The 24,661-nt window shown below is 39.2% G+C and overlaps 3 protein-coding genes across 3 annotated transcripts; 2 read left to right on the forward strand and 1 right to left on the reverse strand.

The window, feature by feature from the left end:
- The first annotated feature begins 218 nt into the window (after nucleotides 1–218).
- tmem30aa (transmembrane protein 30Aa) lies at nucleotides 219–4,730 on the forward strand. The gene is made up of 7 exons (XM_048228643.1): nucleotides 219–705; nucleotides 830–949; nucleotides 1,674–1,781; nucleotides 1,962–2,049; nucleotides 2,142–2,288; nucleotides 2,390–2,602; nucleotides 3,023–4,730. Exons 1-7 carry the CDS (start codon nucleotides 457–459, stop codon nucleotides 3,214–3,216), a joined length of 1,119 nt encoding a protein of 372 aa, XP_048084600.1. The 5' UTR covers nucleotides 219–456; the 3' UTR covers nucleotides 3,217–4,730.
- A 6,703-nt stretch (nucleotides 4,731–11,433) lies between these two features.
- On the forward strand, nucleotides 11,434–17,183 carry ctsba (cathepsin Ba). The gene is made up of 10 exons (XM_048227921.1): nucleotides 11,434–11,558; nucleotides 13,088–13,211; nucleotides 13,511–13,596; nucleotides 13,894–14,008; nucleotides 14,191–14,306; nucleotides 15,068–15,153; nucleotides 15,643–15,789; nucleotides 15,972–16,088; nucleotides 16,213–16,341; nucleotides 16,525–17,183. The coding sequence occupies exons 2-10, from the start codon at nucleotides 13,089–13,091 to the stop codon at nucleotides 16,596–16,598; spliced, it is 993 nt and encodes a 330-aa protein (XP_048083878.1). The 5' UTR covers nucleotides 11,434–11,558; nucleotide 13,088; the 3' UTR covers nucleotides 16,599–17,183.
- Nucleotides 17,184–17,380: 197 nt separating this feature from the next.
- Nucleotides 17,381–24,661, reverse strand: cgref1 (cell growth regulator with EF-hand domain 1). The gene is made up of 6 exons (XM_048227923.1): nucleotides 24,189–24,661; nucleotides 23,816–23,914; nucleotides 20,198–20,269; nucleotides 19,517–19,587; nucleotides 19,195–19,319; nucleotides 17,381–18,806 (listed from the first exon to the last, which is right to left on the reverse strand). Exons 2-6 carry the CDS (start codon nucleotides 23,893–23,895, stop codon nucleotides 18,333–18,335), a joined length of 822 nt encoding a protein of 273 aa, XP_048083880.1. The 5' UTR covers nucleotides 23,896–23,914; nucleotides 24,189–24,661; the 3' UTR covers nucleotides 17,381–18,332.

A 24,661-nucleotide genomic window follows, 5' to 3' on the forward strand; every position in this document is an offset into this window, starting at 1 on the left:
TGGGAGAAATAGGCTAGGCTACCATTGATTTCAATAATACATTGTGATAGAAACACTAAACTATCACTAAACTAACTAAGTATGCAATCAGAAGATTACTTTTTGGAGTTGAATTGTAGGCCTACAAATTGAGAGCCGCTCTGTGCCAGCAGGTGGAACGCTGCCCCCCAGTGGAATGAGGAAACTGAAAGCGTTTGTTGACGTCATTACGCAAAGCTTCCGTGTTTACCACCCTGGGTTAATCACAAACTGAAAGAAGTGCAACTCAGAGTATGGGAAACGCTATGTAGCTGTGTACTTATAATAACGTTACTACCTGCTGAGGATTTATCGTATTTGTTTTAAATCAATCGATTGGAGTGAATAGCCATCAAACTGCTCAGATTCCGCGTCTGACGCAGTGTTTAGGTTGAATAACGTTACTCAAGTCGGGTGACATCCAATTAGCTAGCAGCAATGATGGCGTCGAGCTACAATGCTAAAGAAGAGGACGGTCATCATTCAGGAGCCGTAGGTCCCGGTGGAGCAGGTGTCATTAAGAGCAAGAAGCCCGATAACACGGCGTTTAAACAACAACGATTACCAGCTTGGCAGCCAATTCTGACAGCTGGCACTGTCCTCCCAGCGTTTTTCGTGATCGGGCTGATCTTCATCCCTATTGGCATTGGCCTCTTCGTCACTTCCAACAACATAAAAGAGTTTGAGGTGAGCCCCGTGTCTTTGGTTATCCAACCAAATAATTATTTTTTGGTGAATGTCAAAAGTTTTCGTGTCCTCAGTTCTGCCACTTATAAGACAACAGCTCATGCACAAGTTTTGAATATTTCAGATCGACTACACAGGAGTAGAGGAGTCCAGTCCTTGCTATGTTTGCTCTTTCAATTACACCTGGAATAATACAACTCCCTGCCAATGTTCGATTCCATTCTCTCTTGACCAACCATTTGAGGTAGGCAATCTTGTGTTGTTTGAGTATTTTGAAGGCTTTATCGATCAAGCAGTTATATAGGTTTTTATAGAATTTATATACTTTTATTGTTTTAATGTGATTTAAGTTATTACACTATGGGTTACATCTCACACTATAGCAAACTTATCTGTGACATTGATCTGTACCTGATGCCCTTCTTGTGAACAGAACAAGAATAACATTGGCTTTCATCAAATATTGATTAGACTTACTTCTAAATAGCTTTTCATTGATTACACTTTCACCTAAAAGTGCTTTGCCTTGTCCTATTATTTCTGTGCCGCTTTTGTGTGGACAGATCGATAGACTATTTCAATATTTGGACAAGCTGTTGAAAATGTAATCTCACTGTACTGGGTGTGTGAAGAACTTGATAACAAAAAACACCAACATTGTTGTGTGGCAATAAAGTATCACGGTTGATTATGTGTTCTTTCGTTATGCTTCATTCTCCATTGTAATACAGAGTATTTGTTTTGGTGTACAGTAGTTGTAACTGTGCTACAACTATTGTGTACTGTTTTCATTGTGATTGTAATCTAATTGAAAATTAGGTCTACCCTCAATGACTTTTCCAGAATTAGAGGTTGAATGGATCGAGAATTAAAGGTTGAATGAATGAACGTATTATTGTGTACTATTTGCTGTTTGCCAGTGCAGCTACAGTGATTGTGCATGTCATTGATGTTCATATTTTCTCCAGAGCAATGTCTTCATGTACTACGGCTTGTCCAACTTCTACCAGAACCACAGGCGTTATGTGAAATCTAGGGATGATAGCCAGTTGAATGGTGATAAAAGTTCATTATTGGTATGTACAGTTTGATGTCTTCTTTGATTGGTTTAATTTGTCCTGATGGCAAAAATATTGTACCATAAGAGTATGTTTTCATATCCTTAATGAAACTGGGAAATGTTGTTTTGTTTAAGAAATGAAATTTATTGGGAAATCTACATGTATGTATTTATACCTTTCCTCTTGTTTTTCTAGAATCCAAGTAAGGAATGTGAACCATACCGCTCTAGTCAGGGATCACCCATAGCCCCTTGTGGTGCTATTGCTAACAGTCTCTTTAATGGTAAGATAATGTTGTATGATTCATGAATTTATATTAAGAAATGACAATGAACTCTGTGTTTTACTTGTGTTTTACTTATTATTATTAATCAGATACCTTGGAGCTGTTTTACAATTTTCCAAATGGTACTAGCATTCCCATACCATTAGTAAAGAAGGGCATTGCTTGGTGGACTGACAAGCATGTGAAATTCAGGAACCCAGGAGGAAACAACAACAATCTAACAGCTACATTTGCAGGTAACCTGCCTTGTGATATGAAATCATTATATGAGCATTAGATTGCTGATGAAGACAGAAAGATTAATTTAATTGTTAATGTTATGCATATTTTATTTCAGGCACAGCCAAGCCTGTCAACTGGCGGAAACCTGTCTTTGAGCTCGACCCCAGCGACCCTGACAACAATGGCTTTGTCAATGAAGACTTTATTGTGTGGATGCGCACAGCTGCCCTTCCCACTTTCAGAAAGCTTTACCGCATCATCCAGAAGAAGAAGGACAACATGATGCCAACACTACCCAGAGGAAACTACACACTGAACGTCACCTACAGTATCTTTTTACATATATTGAGCATCAACTTGAAAAAAAAATGTGTATATGCACAGTCAAAAGATACAATTAATAAGTCATGAAGTATGAGTAAATGTGTTGCAGGTGTGGGAAATCAAAGGCTGTTTATTATTATTATGTGTATTATTCACAAGTAGGGCGATTGTGGCAGTTTAATGCTACCTATATGAAAATACTGTGTGTTATACCCTGGTGACGAAATACTGCTTACTCTTTTCTAATTGGTTAACAGATGGTGTTAATAGAATGACTGCTGTTTCATATAATTGCCTCTGAGGTATACACAAACATGTTTTGGATCTCTTTTTCAAAGTTTCAAAGCTATAAGCGTCATACTTAATGTGCCCAGTTGTTTGTTTAGTTACATATACATCTTTTCCCTTAATAACATAATCCCAGATTACCCTGTGCGCAGCTTTGAAGGCCGTAAGCGTATGATTCTGAGCACCATCTCCTGGATGGGAGGGAAAAACCCATTCCTTGGCATTGCTTACATCACTGTAGGCTCTGTGTGTTTCTTCTTGGGCGTGGTTCTCCTCTTCATTCACCACAAGTACGGCAGCAGGAACAACAACGCAGACATCCCCAACTGAGAAGACATCACCTGAGGTGCTCACGCACATTCCTGTGTAGCTGCTGAACCCTTGCATGGACTACTGGCTTTCCCATTGGCTCATTTTCTGTGTAAAAAATTGAGTGGTGCTCCAAAGTTATTTAAGACATTAAATCCATATACATTGTCAAGTGTATACAAATTATTTCATACAGAGGTCAAATACTGTATAACGTATAGGGAAATTAACCAACTGAAATTTTGGATTATTATCGCAGTGCACAGAATTTAGTGCTCTTAAATTATTGCTGGTGATGTCATTCTTTACAGAATTCTTTATTCAGTTTCAGAATAAGTATTCAGTATTCTTTAGAGATACCGTCTGCTGTGTATTTTACTTGACAAGTAATTTTAGGGCCTAGTTTAATCATGTAGTTACAGTATCCTGCCAAATATTGTTGGATTGCAGTGGCAGTTTGTTTTAAAAAGCTCTACGGTTACAGATACAGCATCGATCTCAAAATCAATGCCCTAAGCAACACAATTTAGTATTTTATACTTGGAACCAGTTACCCTGATTTGACCAAAATTGTTATGATAATCTATGCCACACTCTACTACAGAATATATGCAGTGTACCATCCCAATCAAAATGATGGTCTTTAACTCAGAACTACAGATTGAAGGATGTTCTTGCTTTTCCGTTCCCTATGTGTTGTCTTGTCCAACTGAATGTAATGAGTGTGGTACTGGTAGCTTAATATAAGCTATTATTCATGTACATTTTGCAGCCATAACCTGAAGCAAATATTTTCATTCATTTTACATAGGGGTTGCACATTGATGTCAGTATGAATCACACCTGCTTCTTGCTTAGTTTTGCTTCTTTATGTTTATTGGATCAGATTGACCTCATTATATCTGACATTTCATATGCATGTTGCAGTTTTTGTTTATGTATCTCATCAAGGGCTATATTTATTTCTCTTGTTTTTTATTTTGTTATTTAACATTTTACACTCTTTGTTGTATTTATTGTGACCAGATCATTTTGAGTTGATAATCATTCATTGTTGTGTTGGATGATCTTATTTGTCTTGTTTGTTTTCACTGGTTTGAAATAACCCAAATGTAGTATCATAAAAAATGCACTTTAAAATTGACATACATTTTAAAGCAGTACCTGGGGATTATTTATTGTATGCTGTTGCTTACACTTTCTTTTACAGTATCTAGCTAAATATTTTGTCAAAATAACAAGCACAAACATATGAGGCAACTGTAGACCCCTTCAAAACTGGATTTGGTATTTGAGCCTCCCCAATTTTTTTGTCTATTGACAATTAAATTGACATGTTGTCTATGCATGCCTAATTATGTGATACAGCAAAAGTCAGCCATGTGAGCCATTAGATGTGCATAGATAGGCATGTGCGCTGAGCTTTGTAGACACTGTAAAAGAAAATTTAATCATATTTTTTGTAATAGGGCTACACCTTGATTTTTGACAGCTGGAGATTGCTAAAATTAATAAATGATCCTGCTTACTCCACATTTCATTGTCTAGTTTTAGTGAGCGGTTGCACACCACACCTACCACACATCACAGCCAATCTGCTGGATCTTGGGTTTGGTAATACCCTTCAAAAAACGGCAAAGAAAAAAATGGTTTCATGTGAACTGATGATGAGACTTTGACCAAGTTTTCTCAGTGGAATTATCAGACAACCCTGCAAAAGGGATGCAAATGGGAGAATGACCCAAGGATGTCTTAATCCATGACCTTGAAAACATTTAATACCCATAATGCATTCTGTCATTGTAAACTGCCCACTGTCAAACTGTAATGTTTGAGTGTGAGAGCATGCACACAAGATAACTCCCTACTGCACCTTATTGATGAACAAGCATACTCAAGAATATTATCAGAGACCCCAGTCATCCCAACAATAGCCTCTTTTCTGTCTGGGTTACCGCTGCCTGAAAGCCAGCACTGAGAGACTGATGAAAAAGCTGCTATCCACAGCCTATCCGCATCTTGAATGAGGACTGAGATGACAAAACCTCAATGCACTAGTTATGCACATCAGCTTGTATCACTTAAAGCTGCAGTTGGCAAATCTGACAGATTGAAGGGACTTAGCCAAAATTTTGAATGTTTACAACTCTCATGCCCCTCCCCCACTACCACCGAAAGCACCCTCTCATCGAAGTTTGTGCTTTCGTCGTGCTTGCACTCAGACTGTGATTGACAGTCAGATCTCACACAGCCCTGCTCTGATTGGACCAGAAGAACTGTGGATTTTTGCAAAACAAATAACAGGCTCTAGGTGGAGGTAGAAGTGCAGGTTGTTTTCCTAAAACCGGCTGATTTATGTTGTTCTGTTGGAGCATAGTGTCGGTTTCAGTGAATATGATCAGAAAAATCTTGCCAACTGCAGCTTTAAGTTGTGTGAGATGAAAGTGAAAATAACAATGACTGATTCAGTGAAGACACAATTTTCCAAGTAGTTTCATACAGGGAAAATAGTACATACAGCAGACAGACTGTCAGCCAGGCCATTGAGAACACCAGCTTAATCATTAAAACATAAATCTGCATACAATTTATACCACTAGATGTATCTCAAATATGACCACTGCTCAGTCCTGCACATTCTCTCTTGCTTGGCTTAATATGCAGCTTCTTACAGTTACACAATATAGTAGTAGTAGGTAACACTCAAACAGCTTACAGCAGGGGTCTCCAACAAGATGCCCGCGGGACAGGGGCACCTATGAGGCACCCGCGCACTTTCTGAAAATAGCCAACAAGTCGCCTGCAGATCACGCTCTTAAACATCCTCAATTGGGATTTTTTTTAATAGATATTTAATTGTAAACTATACATCTGTAACATTAACTTAATATTGGTGATACCTTACAAAGTGTAACTGGGTTAAATTTTAGCCTTTGGCTCTGAATCTTTAAACAACAACGGAAGCAGAGCGCATACACACTGCTCGCACGCATAGACAGTAAAAGAAAAAAAAGCTTGCTCGTCTGGTGTAGCCAATGGAAGCATATCTTTGCAAAAGTTCTGTGGCTATTCTGTGTTTGTCCCATACGGTTTGTGCATGATTGTTCAAGGGCTGAAAAACAATTGCTTTAGCTCACGGGCCCTTTCTCCTCTGTAGTAGTAGAGGGCTTGTATGAGCTCTGGAGCTCTGTCACGATCCTGTGACTGTCCTGTCCTGTATAAAACGTTTAGAATTCTGTTTTAGACAGTGGCTGAGTGTCACGGGGCACTAACAGGACAGGGCGGTCACTGGACAGTGGCTGGGTGTCTCAGGATAACAGGACAGGACAGTCACAGGACAGTTGCTGGGTGTCACAGGACACTACTAACAGGACAGGACAGTCACAGGACAGTGGCTGGGTGTCTCAGGACACTACAACAGGACAGGACAGTCACAGGACAGTGGCTGGGTGTCTCAGGACACTACTCAGGACAGTGGCTGGGTTTCTCGGGACACTAATAACAGGAAAAGACAGTTTTTGCTGCTACTACATTTCCTTCTCATCAATAAGAGACCCTGCATTCCATGCAAAATATGTTGCAGGTGTAACCTTAGATGAACTGCTGTGCTGAAGTTGGTATGGGCAGGAAATAGTTATATTTTGATAAGATACAAATAATTTTACCATTTTACAATTTTACTCAAAGGGGCCAAGTCTGATTCAAGTCTTGAGTCAATAGCATGGAAGTCGAGTTGGAAGTCATTTCTAATTTTGTCAAGTTGAGTCTGAAGTCATCAAAATCGTGACTCAAGTCGGACTCGAGTCCAAATGTAATTCAAGTCCACACCTCTGGTCATTACGTAATATCAAAAACATATTTACAACATAGTGCAGGGGTGTCAAACATAAGGGGCCAGATCAGACCTGCCAGCACGATTCATGCGGCCCCCCAGATGTTATGGGTAGGAAGAGAAAATTAGAGACCTGGGTTTCCTGTGTATAGGCAGACTACCCAAGGAGGCCAAGGCTAGGGGCCTACTTTTCTGCTTGGCATTCATTGAAGGGTCCAGACAGGCTTTTTGGTGCTTATCAAAATGTTTAGAAATGTAGCCTAGGCTATATAGGCTTATACTGGGCTTAAACTGCTTTACAAGTGGCCAAGTGAATCCACAACATAAGCCCACAACAAAAGCCTAAATATGTTTTTGAACACTAAGATGTAATAACTGTTGCCATATGGCAACACCATGCAGTAGAGGGTTACTCTACTGCATGGCGTTGCCATATGGCAACAGTTATTACATCTTAGTGTTTCTAATTGGTAGTAACACCAAACCTATATTTTATTATTTAAAAGTTAAGAAGGGGACTTTAATTTTTGTATGAAAAAAATAATTGTTAGGTCACATGACTATGATATGTTGTTAGTACTTCACATTTCTACAGAGATGTACCTCTGTGACCACCACCACTCTCTGGACTATGTTAACATGAACAATTTATCATTAAAACAAGTTTATATATAATGAGTTTTCTGTAAATTGGCAAAATATAATTATGGAATCTTTTTATGCCCATTCAACTGAATGACATATACAACAGGATTACATAGCACTAGGATACTAGGATGTAATTACTAGCACTAGCACTAGTTTACAACTTTTGACAATATTTTAAAGTAAAAAAAAACATTATTTACACTTTTATTTGTAATTCCAGACATATTGGAGTATAATAAGATAATGTAAATGTTTACCAATTTGCAACTTATCTGTGGAATAAGGTCCAGATATTAGTGACTGGAGCGGTAAGATGTATTTTGTGTTATTGTTCACTTTACAGTCCACTAGACATGTTTTTAAAAATAATTTCTGTTTCGGATTTTGGAAAAGATAAAAGCACATTGTTGGCTTATCCACCAATGAAGTGTCAGGATTAGCTATACTGCAGCAAGGAGGAGAACAACATTGATAGCGGATAGAGGCTGCAGTCACCCATTCTGGCCCTATGGCTGCAGTTTTAGTACTTCACAGGCCCAAATTCAAGGGTAAAAGGGGTGACCTTTCTCTCCTCTCACTATAAATGGTGTAAGAAGTGGGCTGGCTTGCTATGGAGCCATCCAATGCATGCCCAGGGTGTGCCTGTAGTATAAACCACACCGGGGACCCCTAGGTTAGGTTGATCCTTGTGTGTGGGCCCTAGATATGGATGAGGCATGACTTTAGATAGATAGATAGATAGATAGATAGATAGATAGATAGATAGATAGATAGATACTTTATTGATCCTCAAGGGGAAATTCAAGGGTCTCAGTAGCATATAGAAATAACACACAACATGCACTTACAGCAGAAATGGTAAACATAAGTATAAGTATAAACATATAACTAAACTCCACTGTACAATAAAGACAGTAGAAGATAAGACAGATAAGAAAACTAATACAACTAAATACTAAATACACTATATAAGTTAAATTAAGAAAGTCCAATGTGCTTGAGGGTGATCAAGCATAAGACGCTTGTAGTGACAGGGCCGGGACTGGTGAGGTGCTAAAGGGAGTGAGTGTCATGGTGAAGGTGCAAACAGTTAGTCCAGTCATTTTAAGCCAAAATAGAGGTCAAGGTTGAACAAATTGCAACACAAGCAAACTTAACTGATTTTGAATCCTCAATATGTCCTGAGTAAGGGGAAAAAAGCCCTAAGAACCCGATAGGGGAAAGTTTCGAAAAAGACCCAAATATACCCTATTCAATAAGCCTATACATTATTTTTCTCACGGAATAGGGGAAAAATTACCCCTTCACATATGACACATGAAAATTACTGAGTTGATTACTTACATCAAGACAAACAAAAAATGTATTATAAGTTTTTTTGAAATTGTTTGTTAACATGGGCAAACAGGGCATAATGTAATTACGTATAGTTAATTTGTATAAATACCACAACGGAGCTAATAGTCCAGGCAAAGGTCTGACCCAAAACTAATTGCAACAGAATTTATTTTCACATTTTTATATTTCAATTGGTGATCTTTACACCATAGTAAAAGACCAGAAAATCCAGTTATAAATATGTTAAAATGAGGGTTGTTTTATGCATTATTCTTCAGCAAATACTGACAAAACTGTAATTAGAATGTTGTAGAACACATTCTAAAGAATATCTGACCCCATCTAACTTAACATGGAATTTTAGAATCTTGCATTGTTGAGGAACATTCTTTTATTTTCAAAGAGTGAATTTCTTTGGCTTATTTCAGACTGGTTTGTTGCAAAATTGGTGTCTATTTTTACATTGTGGCCCTTTGAATCAATGGAAATGGTTGTTGAATCTTTAAATAGAGCCAAGTGGGTTTTTGCATGTAAGTGTTCCACAATGTGTAATCTGTACAAACACATAGTTAGGCATTATTCAGCCTAGGAAAGTGGTTTTGGTGTTTACATAATCTGATTTAGAGGTCACTGAAACATACAGAATATCACACTAAAGTATCAGTCCATCATTTTGCAAGTCTTATAGTAATTGACCTCTTGCCCAGGGGTTGACTGATATACTGTCTGTCCAATCAGAGGGGCCTGTATGATGCCCCTTTACTTTGCACATTTTTTGTCTAAAACAATAATCGGACAGCACAGTATGTTTATGTTAGTGAATGCAGGAAAATTGTGAAGGCAAAGTTGAAGATGGACATGATCATGTCCTAATTCGACAGAAGGGTGCAGATAGGATAACTGCAGTTAGCCTCCAAGTGACTCTATTGTTGTGACATCTGGCAAAAATGCTATACTAGTAAATATAGTTTAAGATTAATAATTAACAATGCATGCCTATGCATGGGTCATGGTTTTACCAAAGTCATTAGAACAATCAAAACTATACATATTCTAAAAGTATATGCACTGTACATGAAATATAGCATCAATCAACTTATGTCCCATCTTCCTCCATACCATGCATAACACATACTTCTCTATTCTGTATAGGCGAATCAAGTGAACAGCTGATACATTTTGGCCTGCACTATTAAGGGAAACAAATGAAACACCCTAAACTGTATATTTTCTGAAAGCATATACCCTCCGGAGGAGATACAACACCATTTAAGACATTTCCCATCTTCGTCTATGCCATGCACAATACATTGCCCTCTATTCTGTAAAGGCAAATCTAGTGTAAAGTGGATACATTTTGGCCTATACTGTCCAGGGAAAACAAATTAAACACCATAAACTATATATTTTCTATAAGCATATACCCTCTAGATTATATATAATACCAGTTAAGACATGTATTATCTTCCTCCATGCCTTGGACAATTTGTTTGTCAAATGTTGCAATTAGTTTTGGGTCACTATACATTAGCTATACATAATTACATTATGCCCTGTTTGCCCATGTTAACAGACAATTTCAAAAAACTTATAATACATTTTTTGTTTGTCTTGATGTAAGTAATCAACTCAGTAATTTTCATGGTGATATGTGAAGGTTAATTTTTTCCCCCAGTAAAACAGTAGTGAAAACATTAGGCTGTGTACAATAGTAAAACAGTAGTAAAACAGTAGTAAGCAGTAGTGGGCAGTCAGTACTCAATAAACATGGACATGGACAGGGCAGGAGAAGTGTGTCAGGGGGATGTGTGAAGGATATGTCTCTCTGTGTGTACAGTATGGATTTGCACGCTTTCTGAAGATTGTGCGGTCTAAGTGCAGCTGAATATGTCCTCTGACCGCGACAGAACCCTATGAATATGGGAAATGAAAGTCATCACAATGTGCATCACATTGCAGCAAACTTGTTGAGTTGCAGATACATTGTCTTACTGGTTTAGACACTTCATGTGGTTTGAGTCACGATGTTGTCAAAACGTTGGTCAGCATGTTTTCCAAAATCAGATTTCGACAGGTCATGAATCCATGACCAATGATTCTATCAATAGTAGATAGTAGATATCAATAGTAAGTCTATCAATGTTGAACCTCAGGCCACGCTTATCTGTGCTGCGCACAACAGTGCCCCTTGTGGAGATATGCGTATAGATGTAGAGGTGCGCAATCTGCGCATATTCAAAGTCTGCACACTGTTTGAAAACAGTCGTGGTGGGTGTCGACGACATCATAAAATACAAAAAGCAGTTCTCATACAAGTACTTTTGATAGCTACTTTAGGATTTTTCCTGTGCACGATCACTGCGTATCACAGATTTTATATCACGTGAGAGTCACCAGACAGATGTTCACATGACAGACCACGTGATTGAAAACGTCTATTTAAAAACAGAACCGAAAGCAATGAGTACATAGCCCAGAAAATCCATCTCTCAGGCGCCTCGTCAAATTCAAACCCTTATCAGCGTGTCAAGCAGTGGACAGGAAGGTAGGCTGTGCGTTTCATCTATCTTATTCACAGTAATGCGAAGGCAACAGGAAAAGAGATAATTTGTCACCGGGTTTTCTCCTATAATTTAGTCTGGAGAGCTCACCAGCTATCGTTAGCCGCTGATGCTAGCATCGTACAGTGGGCTATAAAACAAGAGGAAAGTAGGTCATGATGTTTACTTTAATTTTGTGGGCGCACATCCAGCAGCTAGTTATCGGGCAGAGATTTTTAGTGTGGAAGTGTATATAACTTTAATTATTGTGGGAAGGTACTGTGTATTATTGTAACGTTAACGTACAAGCCACCCGTAACGTAACGTCTATGTGCGAAGTTACTACTATGGATAATAACTTTATGCTCATATGTTAGTGCTAAACTCAAAATAAGCTACCGTTTGCCGTATTCCGTAGTGTTGAGAGAAATCAAAGTTGTATGTTGGTCTCGAGTCGGTTTAGTCCTGCGCAGGTTCATCATGTTTACATTTATGCGCAATTTGTTGTGAAAACTAGATTGGGAAGGAGGCCTAACGTTAGCTCTGTTACATGTTACATGTTGTTACCCGTCTCTGGTAGTTGTACCAAAGATCCTTGATTACTAGCTCCGCTTTAACCCTCTCTGGTTGTACAAAACACCCAACACGAAAAGTCATGCTGACGTAATAAATCAATGATCCTTGACCTTGATCTTAAAACGAAACAATGTGGTCCCTATGTGTAACCTAAGCATCTGGTGCATGCATTGGGCTTACGCTCCTATGAAACAAGGCGATATTGTTTGTCATGCTTCGTTGACCTCTAGTTTACAGGCAAATCTGTGATCAAGGCAAGGTCCTGTTAATCAAAATAATAAAAAAAATCCCTAATGGAGTTGTAGTTCCTCCTGATAGGTTCCACATGTGTAACCTGTCCTGGGTTTCTAAAGTTTCGTATTAGATATGCTGACAAAGTGCATTAATCGATCACCTGACGTCGTTGAGGAAGTGATTCTGATGGTGATTCATGCGCCCCATGACACGCTCTTTGTAGCCAAGGGAAGTAACTTACGCAAAGCATATTCCTGCCTGTCGGTTGAAATGGAAAAATGACATATCTCTGAGCCTTAATCGGAAACCTAAACTTGAGTTTTGAACTGTTTCTGGCGTCAGTCAATACAAAAAGTAAACAGGAAGAATGTCCATGCATAATAAAGTGCTTGTGTACTAGCAGGTGGATCCTAAAGGGAAGATGAAGGTTCTACTTTAGCTTGCTTAAGAGTCCTTGTCATACCCTCTTGATTTAGTTATGCAAATACAATAAATTAAGGGGACTTGAGCTCAAGTCCAGACTTATAAGTCTCTTCACTGTGCATGACTGTGTCTGAAAGAGACCCTTGTTTCTGCATCACTGGTTCCTTGTGACAACCACTTGAATCTTAAGTAGAAATATCTTTTTGCCTCCTCCCTTAGGACAGAATGTTGTTGAACGTTTATGTATTGGTATTTGGGATGGGGACCTTACTGTAATCATATTGACTTTTTTCTTTTGTAGAATGTGGCGTTTGGTTTGTCTGTGTTTCGTCGCTGCACTGGCAAGCAGCTGGGCTAGACCGCGTCTCCCTCCTCTCTCGAATGAAATGGTGAACTACATTAACAAGGCCAACACCACATGGATGGTAAGACTTTCCCCACCCAACTATCAGGAATCACCCTGTGCTTCCATCAAGGAAGCGAAAATAAAAAACTGTAACATAATCCCATGTGTGTACAATATCAAGTTTCTTTTTGGCTAATTCACATCTACATTTACTTAGAACACTCGTATGTTGGTGTATCAATTTGTAGAGCGGTCAAACCCATCCAAATATTTGTACACTGGCTTGATCTTCAATAATCTTAGATGTGAGCAAGTGAAACTCAGTGCCTTGTCCTTGAGCATATCATTGTTTTAATCCTACAACTTGCTCCTTTGAAGGCTGGCCACAACTTTCACAATGTGGACTACAGCTATGTGCAGAAGCTGTGTGGTACTCTACTGAAAGGACCGAGGCTCCCCATCACGTGAGTGTGTTAGTTACTGGGGGAACATTTCAAAGAGGAATTGAGACATTTAGTCAGGAGTATCTTGCACACTCACTTGTCAGAGGAAGTGAAACCTGATGGAACGGAATATTAAATGTCATTCGTGGCTTAGTCTTGGGTTTAAGAGAAATGCAAAGGAAAAAAGAGCAGACCTTTTTTTTTAAATTTGAACTTTTAGAATTGTATTTACTATAATTGCACATGTGAAAGAGGAAATGCAACCTTTCTTTCTTTCTTTCTTTCTTTCTTTCTTTCTTTCTTTCTTTCTTTCTCTAGGGTGCAGTATGCTGGGGATATGGCACTGCCTGATAACTTTGACTCACGTGAGAACTGGCCTAACTGCCCCACCATCAAAGAGATCAGGGACCAGGGCTCATGCGGTTCCTGCTGGGTAAAGAGCTTGTCCCTACAGCCGGCCACTCCTGCCTGCCTAGGAGCTTTCCATGGAGTCCAGTTGTGCCAAAGTCTTGGTTAAATATTTATTTGTCAAACATTAATAGAAGTAACACAGCTGTTCACCAATGTCCAGTGGCCGGACTCCTTCCTCAGCATGAGTTTCCTCCTTGCCTGTAGGCTTTTGGTGCTGCTGAGGCCATGTCTGACCGCGTGTGCATTCACAGCGATGGCAAAGTGAGTGTGGAGATTTCCTCTGAGGACCTGCTGACCTGCTGCGAGTCCTGTGGGATGGGGTGAGTGAAGCTCCCCTTATTCTCTGCTGCCATGGCATGAGTGCCTGTGTTAATCTCTATGTAGCTCTTTGTGAACCAGATCAGTTCAAAACCCCCAAGGTCATAAAGTTGCAACACAAATTTGAAAACATTCAAAACACAGAAAAATGAAAGTAAATGTGGCCAAAATGTGAACATGTATGTTCTTTCCTACACAAAACTGTATGTAGTATGTATCAAATTACAAAAGTCAGTAATGGGTACTAAGTCTTGGCTCTCCCTGTTCGCGTTTGGGATGCTCCAGCTGAGACTTTGGCATGCAATAATGCATTTTCTGCCCTCTGCCCTTTTTGTCCTCTGTGATTAAAACACGAGAGCTGTGAAGACTCTGCTTTTACCTTTCCAAAATAAGAGCCACAGTGCATGTAGGCAGTCTTCTACAAAAGTTCTGAGGGCACAGGCACTCCTGCAACCCATTCAGAATTGTTCCTCCAGTGGTTGAGAAACACTAATTTTGCCATTGGTTTTGGAGGAAGTAAGCCTTTTCTTATGACTTTGCTCCATTCAGTGGTTGCTATTTGACTGTTTCTGTGCAGAGTTTGTATCAAAAGTTCAGTGTAGTAAAGCTTTTGTGCTTATCAAATTATATCACCGGAGCTTTTTTTTTTTGGAGGGGTTGTGACTTGAGAAGATCACCTGTTACTTACATCAGTTTAGGAATTGGAAGTATTTGTTGGTATTTATATTTCTTGATTCATTACTTGTGTAATTTTGGTAAACAGGTGCAATGGTGGCTACCCATCTGCAGCATGGGACTTCTGGACCACTGAGGGGCTGGTGTCGGGCGGACTCTACAACTCTCATATTGGTGAGTTCATGACACCCCTTGTTGTAGGGGTGTAATTATCATGTTGTAAATTATATTGTTTTAATTAAAAAAAATTAGTTCTGGCACCCTTAGATCTTTGGCCTGTCAACTTGATGAACCTGTTGTGTTTGTCTAAGTGCCTACCTAGTCAAGTTTTACCCACGGCCAGCTTTTCCAATCCCATTTGGCACAGGCATTGTTGTGCCCTCTAGTGGCCAGACATGCCATTACTATCTAGATATGTTTGGTCTGTCTTTTTTTATTTGTGTGCTATTGCTGTATTTACCAATTCCTCTTTGTACCATGTGTATTACAGTTATTGCTACTGTACTGTGATCAGTTTTGTGTATTGTACTGAATTCACAAAAGTCCCTCAGGGGACCAGTGTTACAAATTGACACGATGACCCTTGCATCAGATGTCAATTCTCAGTTTGTCTATGTACACTATCTATCAAATAAATCATAAATAAAATTTAAACTGGAACAGGCTGCCGTCCCTACACCATTGAGCCCTGTGAGCACCATGTGAATGGTTCTCGACCCCCGTGCACTGGAGAGGGTGGTGACACGCCCAGATGTACGAAGAAATGTGCCGATGGATACACCCCTGCCTACAAAGCTGATAAACACTTTGGTAAGTGTGTGTCCGCCCTTGTGTTTCTCACCCTGTAGAGGTGCTGGTCATTTTATTAACTGAAGTTTCCCAGAACAGAGTATTTGTAAATTGTTAAGATTGTTGTATTGTAGATAAATCGGTGGAGGTGATGTAACACTTTTCTCTTTTTTTCCCCACATTTTTTAATTGAATGCTTGCAGGGAAGACCTCCTACAGTGTGGGAGCGAGTGAGAAGCAGATTATGAGGGAGATCTCTGAAAATGGGCCAGTAGAGGGCGCCTTCTCTGTCTACGAGGACTTCCTGCTGTACAAGGGTGGTGAGCACTGCTGTTCAATCTTAGTCTGTCTGTTGGAGCCAGTTATTTAACCATTACTCAACTATAGTAGGTGTGTTAACCAGACCTGGGTGATGGTGACTACTGTTGTATTGCCTGCCCCCAGGAGTGTACCAGCATGTGACTGGGTCTGAGGTCGGAGGTCATGCTATTAAGGTCCTTGGCTGGGGAGTAGATAACGGCACCCCCTACTGGCTGTGTGCTAACTCCTGGAACACTGATTGGGGCGAGAATGGTATGTAGTAAGAATATTTCTGTTCATTTTACTGGCAATTTGTTTTTTGGGGGGCTGAATATTGCCAGGGTTTTTATTACAGGCTTCATTTATACATATTTAGATTTCTGCTTTATCTTGACCCAAGTTGATGGTTAGAAATGTTATATTGTGATGCATGATTTTCTTTTTCCTTCCCATTAGGCTTTTTCAGAATCCTCAGAGGATCAGATCATTGTGGCATCGAGTCTGAGATTGTTGCAGGCATCCCTGCATAAAATGTCCTGTGGTTGGTGAAGACTGAGGGTGAGGCGGCTGCTACTGCACTCACTGCGCCCTCCACCCTGTAGAGACATCCACTTAAAACACTGCCCAACCGCTGTACTGTAGGTGACATGTGACTTGACTTGTGGCTTAAGGCTTAGTGCTGCCTGATGCAGAGTTGGACACTTTGTTTCTTAGTATTCATTACAATGTGGCCTTTTTTAAATGGCTTCAGACATGCTACACATTTGTTTTAATTTTAAGAGTGATTTTTATTGAGTGTGTGTGAGTGAATAGTACTGAATTGGAACTATGTGAACAGGGTCTTTTACTTTGCACAATTGAACCACTAGAATAAGAGTCATTGTAGTATTGCAACTATTGTGGATATCAAACATGCTTGTTCTGACCTGATTTATAGATCAAACGGTGTCTGTGTTGATGATTTTTTATATGTAATATTTTTTAAAAATGCTCATCTAAATCATCATGATGATGGTGTGTTTTATAAGTTAGTATTTCTTTTGAAATTGGGTTGCAGGGCTTGGATTTGTACATTGCAGTTTTTATTTCTGTGAATAAATACAATTCTCTCTAAATGTCTCCATGTCAGTCTCCCCTTGGGCTGTTGTTTCTAAATGATGTACTGCCCATGGACTTTTGTTCAATGCAGCTCACTTCATTTTCTGAATACTAAAATAAAGTACAGTTAACACCAACACTCTTAACCCACTTCACTGCAACCCCCCATCCCACCAATCCAAGAGTGTCCCGTAAATTAAAACCAGGAACTTGGTTTTGGCTGCAGTTTCCTTTAAGTATTTTTGATGCTTGCAGATGCCCTCACCTGTAATACATAATGGCTGATTTGCAAGTATGGTCAGAAATGCCTCAAACGCACATGTATTGTTTGCATTATATGCATTGGATTTGTGTTTGTGAAGAAATGTAAACTCTAAATGCATGTAATCTTACAGCAGACAGAGTGAGACTTGTTTTGTGGGAATAAACAGTGAGTGGTGTTCCAGAAACAATCTAGTCATATCCCATTGGTTGTGGTGTTTAGCTGTAATGAAGGGTCGATTTCCATAAATACACACACAATTATATACAAATCAATCAGCAAAAGACTTCTACACATTAGATATAAAATCCCCATAGTGTGGCAAACATGATTTATGGCAGCATAACGCAATTAATCAAGTCTAGTTAATAGTGCAAATACATAAGTGATTGACTACTTAAGTGTACCACAGCACAAAGTAAATTTGAGACTGGGAACAGATCTATTCTCTAAAGAAATGAAGATTAGGCACAAACACTTTGTTTACAGACCTTCTGTCTGAAAATGCATAGTTGTTTTAGGATGCACATACTGATGACCATATAGAAGTGTATGTGGTGTAAAGTGCATTAATTGTCAACAATTTATCAAGAAATTATTTAAATATTAATATGGGCAGGTATTAAATAAGATTCCATCCTGAATTTTAAAATCAAGCAATGATATTCCTATTTTGTTGAATTTCCATCCAGAATTATTTAAAAATATATATATAATGATAAAAAAAAAACTTTCTCCAGACAACGTGAGACAAAATTGTTTTGAATCACTTTTCATGACAACCACAGCATCCATTAACAGTCTGTCCTACTGTATATGGCTGACTCCTGTTTCCAGTCTGCATAGGCATTATTCTCACGGGCAGACCACCGGCACTGCACACAGCACAAGCAGGGTCCCCTCTCTACATCTCAGGCTGTCCTTGGTGCACAGGAGCATGATTCGGATGGTTCTCCACGACATTCGATTCTAACCTCTGCCCCTCAGCCTGCTGCTGCTGTTCCTTGGCAGCCTTTGCCTCTGGCTGTTCCTTCTCCTCTGCGTCTCCTAGGTTACCCACATTCTGCTCCTCAGGCGCCTGTCCCTCCCCCTGTGCCCCTCTCTCCTCCTTAGGCGGCTGCACTTGCTGTTCACCCTCCACTTGCGGATGCTCCTGCTCATTGGCAGTGTCAGATGGTCCGTCCTGCTGCGGGGAGGCCTCTTCCTTCGGCTTATCCTGGGCACCACCTGCAGAGTCGGACTCTACTGCCGGGTCAGCCTCCGGGATGGGCTCCAACTTGCTGGCTTGGATGGGTGGGGAGAGCAGCTCGGACGGAGCCAGGAGGCCATCCTGGTTCTGATCCTGAGTTTGCAGGAGATAGTCCACCATGGCAACCACCTGAGGACGGAGATAGACAGCAAGCTGATCAGTTACAGTTTTCTCCAAGAACAAATCCAGAGGGATGTAATGTTTAACCATATCTGATGAGGACCTCAGGGACCTACATAATTGGATCACCCAGAAAGCCTCTACTGGCAGACTCAATCAAGGTCATATTTAATTAAGGCAGTTATAATTGCAAAGTGGTTGCACAAAAGTGTATTGTCTTTAAGTAGCATAGAATTAGCCTGGGTGAATACAGACGAACCTGTTAGAGAATTTGAATTTGCTCTGCATTTTGGAAAGGAGCCCATTGACGTCCGTCCGGTAGTATAGAATAACAATATGGATAAAATATGTACAATCTCTAGCAACACCCCTAAAAAGACATAAAAAACAAACTCACTCCATCAGTTGATTTGGGGGTCTGCGAAAGATGTGACAGAAAATCTGACAACAGCTTCATTAGCTCAAGGCCATCCAGCTGATCGCTTTTGTCATAGTCATGAAGGGAGAAGAGGAAGAAGACCTCTGGAGGATGGGAGGAAGAGGCCTAATTATTAAGTGCGGACCACATAGCACCACACCACAAAAAGAACGTCACCACACCACACCACAAAAAGAACGTCAAAGAAGAAACATATCATTAGGAGCTTTTGGACTGTGCAGTCTTTGACACTGCTGAAAAAGAAGATAGGCTAATAATAACTAGGGTGATTGATCTTCACCTTGTTCCCGAGTACTGACATCTGGATTTGCCTGTTCGTTCAAATTAGCCTTGATATAGCTCTGTAAGAGTCTGTTAAAAGATCAGAGATGAGTTAAAAACAGCACAATACAAAGGTGAGTAAGTCATTTTGAATCACAGTAACTTCTAGTGAGCTAAAGACTGCAATATGTGTCAATCCACTGAAGGAAGAGCAGTTTTGGCATTTTCCTTTTGTAGTGTGTAATGATATGAATCGTGAGGTAATTTCCATCCACAAAGCCAGAAATGTATATTCATACATTATGTACATTATGTATACATTATACTGTACAAATGTATAACATTGGACCTAAACTGTGTGCCTAGGCTTGACATTTTAGGGAATGTGAAAGTTGCTTAGACATGAAATTGGGAAGAAAAACAATTGTGAAACAAATGGACTGTGCTGTAGTCTAGTTCTATTTTTCCGACACAGGTGCCATGCCCATGTCCTTGTCTTCACCTGTTGAAATCACACCATAATCTCTGATGTGTGTAAAGACTTTGTACCCCTGCTACTGGACTGATTACCCAACAAAAGCACACAGGCTGCATGAAAAAAAAAGAAAGTATACCATCTCCCATGTGAGAAAATGAAAGCAATGTGCTATTTCCTTGGGAAATTGAAAAAGGGTATAAGACAGATTTGGCTGTAGCCTACCTGCGGCTCTCATCTGCAGAACCAAAGGGATTGACCAGCGTAAGAGGCAGACTGTCACCAGTGGACTCTGACCTTTAAGGACAAGGTCAAAACGGAGCACGTCACAAAAAAGAGCACACAACATTTACTCCTTCAGCTGACAGAAATGTCAAAGTGTAATACACAAATGATAATGTGTGATTTTTTAAGAAACATCTTAAGACATACCTTTTTAGCCTTGCCTTCTTTTAAATCCCTGACCTTTTTGAATTTTAGGTTTGGATGTGTCTGTTCTGCATGCATATGCATGTGTGTATACATCTCTTCATATTTTATGACTTTTGCACCTTGATTTTTATTTATATTTGTACACATATTTTATTAGAGTGCATGAAAATGCACTCTATTGTTATCTGATTTCTTCTTATTATTCTGCTTTTTTTAACGCTTTTTGTGCGTTTAATACAGCTTCAACTGTTTAACGTAGAAACTTCATTCAAACTGCATTGTGTAAGTCTTACTTATGTGACTTCAGCTATGTATTTTTCAACTTTCTAACTTTTATACTTTTTAAACTATTAATTAAAAACTACTAAAATGTCCCCATTGACTTAACATTAGATTATGACATCACAATAGCAACTAGAAAAGCATTTCCTGAAGGAAATACAGTGCATGAAAATTATGTAAAATATCATACAGAGTAAAAACAAACTATATTGGTTGCTAGGTAGATGAGGTTTAATATAGTTAGAATGACTGAACAGTTAAATAGGTGGATAGTTTAAATGGTTAAATTATTTGCTAGGTAGATGAGGTTTAATATAGTTGGAATGACTGAATAGTTAAAGGTGCCATGTGTAAGAATTGAGGTAAAAATATCCAAAAAATGAGCTACACGCATCAAAAGAATGAGAAGAAATAAGGACGATGATGTCATTAAAAAATGACACGGTATAGTGCTGCAGAGATATCAACCTGAATTAGCATGCTAAATCACTAGCCACAGCCCGACAGGTATAATACTACCAGTTTCGGCCATGGGAGGCAGTATGCGGGCAACGTAACCGCCAGCCAAACTGCAATACACGTTTCTCGGTTGTTACTCTAGGGTAAACCAACTCACTTTCTGGAGGTATACTGCCCCATCTTTTATGGAATGTGGAGTATGAATTGATTTTTTGGCGGACATTACACATGGCACCTTTAAATAGGTGGATAGTTTAAATGGTTAAATTATTTAGGTAGATAGTTGACGATAACTAACAGTTGAAATGGCTCTAATGTTTCCTAGCAGTTATGCTAACTATGTTAACAACGATAATAATGCTAACCATGTGACTTAGCTAACTTAGCTTATCATTTTTAGTAGTTATGCTAACTAGCATGCTAACTATGCTAACCTTGTGATTTAGCTAACTTAGCTAATCATTTTTAGTAGTTATGCTAACAATGTTATCTAGCATGCTAATAATGCTAACATGCTAACTATGTTAATCATGTGACTTAGCTAACCTAGCTAATAATTTTTTCCAGTTATGCTAACTATGCTAACTAGCATGCTAACAATGTTAACATGCTAACAATGCTAACATATTACTTAGCTAATCATTTTTAACAGTTTTGCTAAAAATTTTAACAATGCTAGCAATGCTAACCTGCTAACTATGCTAACCATATATATAATTTTTAGCAGTTTTGCTAAAAAATGCTAACAATGTTAACATGCTAACTATGCTAACCATGCTAACTAGCTACAGTGGGTAGGAGTCATAGTATGACAAGTAACAGTTACAATGGCTGAACAGTTAAAAAGTTCAGTAGTTTAAAGGGTTAAATTGTTTAACAGTGAAATATTGTTGTGAGGACTTTTATTTTGAAACAGTTTTTGGGAGAGGAAGCAGTTGAACAGGATGTGTAGTCTTAATAGAGCCAGTTTGTATGCTTAAAGCCTGAGACTAGCAGTTGATCCAGGTGGCCTGACCACCTGGCATAGGGTTCTAATTGCTTAACGGCTCTATTGTGATGTCATCAGTCCATGTTAAGTCTATGGGGAAATTTTTAACAGTTTTTAATTAATAGTTTAAAAGTATAAAAGTTACAAAGCTGAAAAATACATAGCACTCTTGTCCTAAGTAAGACCTACGTAACATAGTTTGAATGAAGTTTCTACGTTAAACGGTTGAAGCTGCATTAAATGCGTTAGAAGAAAAGAATAAGAAGAAGCCTAGGAAGAACAGTACAGTGCATTTTCATGCACTGTAATTAGAATCCTATGCCAGGTGTTCAGGCCACCTGGAGCAACTGTCTCAGGCTTTAAGCATACAATATGGCTGTATTATCCCGTTCAACTGCTTCCTGTGCCCATAACTGTTCAACTGTTACTGTAACTGTTTGTCAACTATGACTCCCATCAACTGTATCCTCTGCCTTTAACTGTTTCAAAATAAAAGTCCTCACTAGCTAGTTAGCTAGTTAGCATAATTAACATTGTTAGCATAGTTAGCATTTTAACAGAACTGCTAAAATGATTAGCTAAGTTAGCTGAGTCACATGGTTAGCATAGTTCACATGTTAGCATTGTTAGCATTGTTAACATTTTTAGTAAAACTGCTACAAATAATTAGCTAAGTTAGCTAAGTAACATGGTTAACATAGTTAGCATGTTAGCATAGTTAATATTGTTAGCATAGTTAACATTTTAACATAACTGCTAAAAATGATTAGCTAAGTCACTTGGTTAGCATAGTTAGCATGTTAGCATAGTTAGCATGTTTTCCAAAACTGCTAGAAAACATGAGCTAAGTTAACTAAGTAACTTGGTCAAAATAATTAGCTTTGTTAGCATAACTGCTAGCAAACATTAGAGCCATTCCAACTGTCAGTTATCGTCAACTATCTACCTATATAGAGCCTTTAAACTATTTGTCTATCACGCATTAAACTATCAGTCTGTCAACAACTCTTAAACTATCTACATATAACTTTTAAACGTTCAACATTCATTAAACTATCTGTCTATTAAACTATCTACATTCAACTTTTAAACTGTCTACATCTAAACTATCAACTTTTTATTAAGCTATGCTTTGTCTGTCCTAGCTTCATTTTCATGCACTCGTAATTCCCTGGAATTACATTCTCTAGTTGATTTTATTATTCTTTTTGTTTTATTTTATTTTTATGTGCTGTAAGCACCTTGTATTGCTGTTTAATTTGTTGCTTAATTGAATTTAATTGTAAGAAGATGGATAAATCATACACCCCAATAAGAAGAGTTGAGTGATCTGATCAAACAAAGAACAGCCACACACAAACATATCAGTCTGCCACTATTTGCCACTTTAGGCTACTATGTGTGACCTACTTCACTGACAGACAAGTCATTATGGAAAAGATCAAGAGATATGGGTGCGTGGCTCATCCGTTTAGGTGGGGCATACAACACACCTGAGTCCAAAGGTGCACATTTGCATCATGTTCTAAAACAAATGACGAAGCATCGTTGCTGGTTTTCTAGAAACAAATGACATTCTATATTCGAAATTGGCCTAAAGACAGAGACCAAACGAGATAGTGTTTGTAAAAACGCCCCTACTGTAATATCAATCCCCAGTACAGTAGGCTATCGTAGCCTACCTCTCAGGTTCTTGACCCTGCGGAGCACCCTGGATGAGGAGCGGTGCGAGGAGCAGGGGGACCACCGCCGCCGCAAACATTTCCACGCTGAAGACAGGGCTGCACGGAGAGGCAAGCATCTAAACTACACATGTTCCAAGTCCACTCTACATGGTTATTTGAGTTCACATCACAAAACAAACTTTCATTAAGCAGACTATACCTGCGACTGTATAGGCTACGCTGTCTACAAATGTAGCGACACATTGTAACGGCAATGTAACAGTAGACTAGGTTATGTAAATATACCGCTGGTATAGCCGTAGGCTACAAACATCCCGAAGCAACATTTTGAGGTAAAAACATGCATGCGCTACAACTAAACGTAGCCTACCTTGCTTTGATACTGATGTCTTGCTTCTCCTCGTAGTGAGAGCCGATGGTCGTCGGTCGGTAGGCTATAGGCTACTGCGATCGCTAGTGTGCTATGTTATGATCAATGACAGGGTACACGTGGATACCAGGGACGTGTCGCTGCCCTAACAATATCTCACAATCTACTTCTATAGCGCTTTGCTGCGGCAAGGTCCGCCTTCCGCCGTTTCTCATCGCCACGTCGATGTAGCTGACTAGCAGCGAGAGTAGTAGAATGTCAATGCGTAAGCTACTGCTCTGTCTCAACGTTCTCCTTCAAGATATCATAGTGCGCACAAATGACAAAGCAGCTCCATAGGTGGAGACCCTGGTCAATATTTGACATTAGGCTACTATAAAGTCTAGTCTATATTTAGTTAACATTCACGGCAAAGTACCTGGAACATATCCATCCAGAATCCACATGGATTAAACATAAAACTGGGTGGGGCG

The sequence above is a fragment of the Alosa alosa genome, chromosome 19 (assembly GCF_017589495.1).
Source record: "Alosa alosa isolate M-15738 ecotype Scorff River chromosome 19, AALO_Geno_1.1, whole genome shotgun sequence".
Lineage (NCBI taxonomy): Eukaryota > Metazoa > Chordata > Actinopteri > Clupeiformes > Clupeidae > Alosa > Alosa alosa.